General features: G+C 25.2%; 1 protein-coding gene across 1 annotated transcript in view; it reads left to right on the forward strand.

Annotated features, from left to right (window-relative positions):
• Positions 1-1,383: 1,383 nt before the first annotated feature.
• LOAG_17029 (hypothetical protein) overlaps positions 1,384-2,109 on the forward strand; it is a gene marked incomplete at its 5' end in the record, with an annotated part of 8,074 nt that continues 7,348 nt past the window's right edge. The window contains 3 exons of the mRNA XM_020449688.1: positions 1,384-1,432; positions 1,711-1,783; positions 1,930-2,071. Coding sequence (XP_020306737.1) covers positions 1,384-1,432; positions 1,711-1,783; positions 1,930-2,071 — 264 coding nt within the window. The remainder of the gene's footprint in view (positions 1,433-1,710; positions 1,784-1,929; positions 2,072-2,109) is intronic.

The raw sequence follows: 2,109 nt of genomic DNA on the forward strand, positions 1-2,109 counted from the left end.
TTTTTTTTTTTTTGTGCTAGAATTAATTGTAGCAATAGTATTAGCAATAACGACGGCAACATTATCATTCAATATTAACGATACGAATTGGTGGTGTAGTAAATTCTGGAATTGGAGTTATAAATCTTGGAATCGAACACAAGCAGTAGTAGCAACAACAAATAGTAGTAGCAGTAGTAGCTGTAACGACAACATTACCATCAATATCATCATTATCAACAACAACGACAACAACAAACAACAACAACAAACAATAACAACAACAAACGACAAACAACAACAACAACGATATTCGATATTGTAATACAACTTATCATTCCCTTCATCAACTGTGACGAATAGATCAAAGTTAGTTAAATTTAGTTTGAAATAGAAGATAATTTTTCTTCATTTGACAATATCAAAAAAAAAAAAAAAAAAGTAAGCAATGAAAAGGAAGAAAAGTATGAATAAATCATTTAGTTCTTTTTTTTTTTGTTTGATACTCATATGATTGGCTAGTAAGAATAATAGTACCAACTTGTGCCTGTCTCGAGTTTGCCATCTTTTCAAACTTCATCTCATCAATAGAAAAATGGGACTTGAGAAAACAAAAAAAAAAGAAAAAAAAAGAAGGAAATGGTAAAGAAAAGAATGCTAAAACATTCTATGGCGTAGTAAACGTTTATTTCAACTTTTATTAATTAATGTTATTTGCTATCATGATTACTATTATCACTATTATCAGGCATTTATTTTATTTGTTATCATTTTATGATTAGTAAAGGAATGAGAAATAAAATGATGAAAAAGTGTATGAAAGAAAAGGAAATGAAATTTTAGAAGTCTTATATTAAAAACAAAAGAAAAAAGAAAACTATTGTTTCAAAATTTTTTAATAATAATGACAGTATGAAAAGTTTTTTTTTCTTTTTCTAATGAAAAAAGTTAAATAATGTGAAAAATCCCTTTTTCTTTTTTTTTTTTTTGTAAAGAAAAGTCAAAAATTACTGAAAAAAAAAAATTGTGACAAAATTGGAAATTAAAAAGAAAGTAAATCTGAAATTCTTTCTTGTTTACATTTAAAAATTATGAAACATTTTGTCAATCTATCATTTCAAAAATGATACTTTCATCTATAAAAGTTTAATTTGAAAAGAAAAAAAAAACTGTATTTGATGATATTGCTTTGATAAATGATAAAAAGGGTAATTTCTCTCTTCTTGTCTCTTTCTTCATCTTCTCTTTTCATTTCTTTTTTTTTCCACCTTTTTTTTTTTCTTGTTTAAACGAACGGCAATAATGGGAATAAGAACAAAGAAATTTTATCAGAGAATTGGATCGGTCGTCTATCAGAAAACTTCGTTACACAAACATTAACATCAATATATGCATAAACACAACATGTGGTGGTCGTTGAATATATCACTCTTCATCATATTCGTGGTTTCTGGTATGTTTTTCTATTTGTTTTTCCTTTTTTTTTGTAATGATGAAGAATATAAATTATTGATTGTTAACGAAATATTTTAATTTTAATCAATAATGTTATAATTTTTCAAAAAATAAATCTTAGAAAAGAGTAGTGATACTTCAAAAAAAAAGAATTAAATTTTTTTTAGAGAATTAAAAAGAAGAAAGTATTTTATAATTTTATGTCTTTTTTTTTTCGTTATGATAATAGTTCATTTGATGATGATGATGATGATGATTTAGTTTTTCCTTTTTAAGGATCCTATTCGTCAGGTGTTGCAATACATGAATTACTGGAACAGTATCTTGATGTTACATGTCAACGAGAAAGGTAGCATTGTTTGTTTTCTTTCTTAAAAATATTTCTTAATACTAAGATAATATTTGTTTTTCCTTTTTTTTAAATTTTTTCTTTTTGAATTTATTTCTTTGTTAAATTTTACATTACTATAAGGAATTGATAAGTAAATTTTATAGGATCAGTGTGCAGTTGACATTTAACCGGAAAAGGCATCCAGAAATGACAAAATCAATTCGTGAAATGATTTGGCGTGGTAGGTTGTGTATTGGTGATGATAAATCTGGCTCATGCTGTTCACAACTTAATATGATACAAGATGTAAGTTATCATTTTCACTTCTTTTTTTTTTAATTTTT

The sequence above is a fragment of the Loa loa genome (genome assembly GCF_000183805.2).
Source record: "Loa loa unplaced genomic scaffold supercont3.35, whole genome shotgun sequence".
NCBI lineage: Eukaryota > Metazoa > Nematoda > Chromadorea > Rhabditida > Onchocercidae > Loa > Loa loa.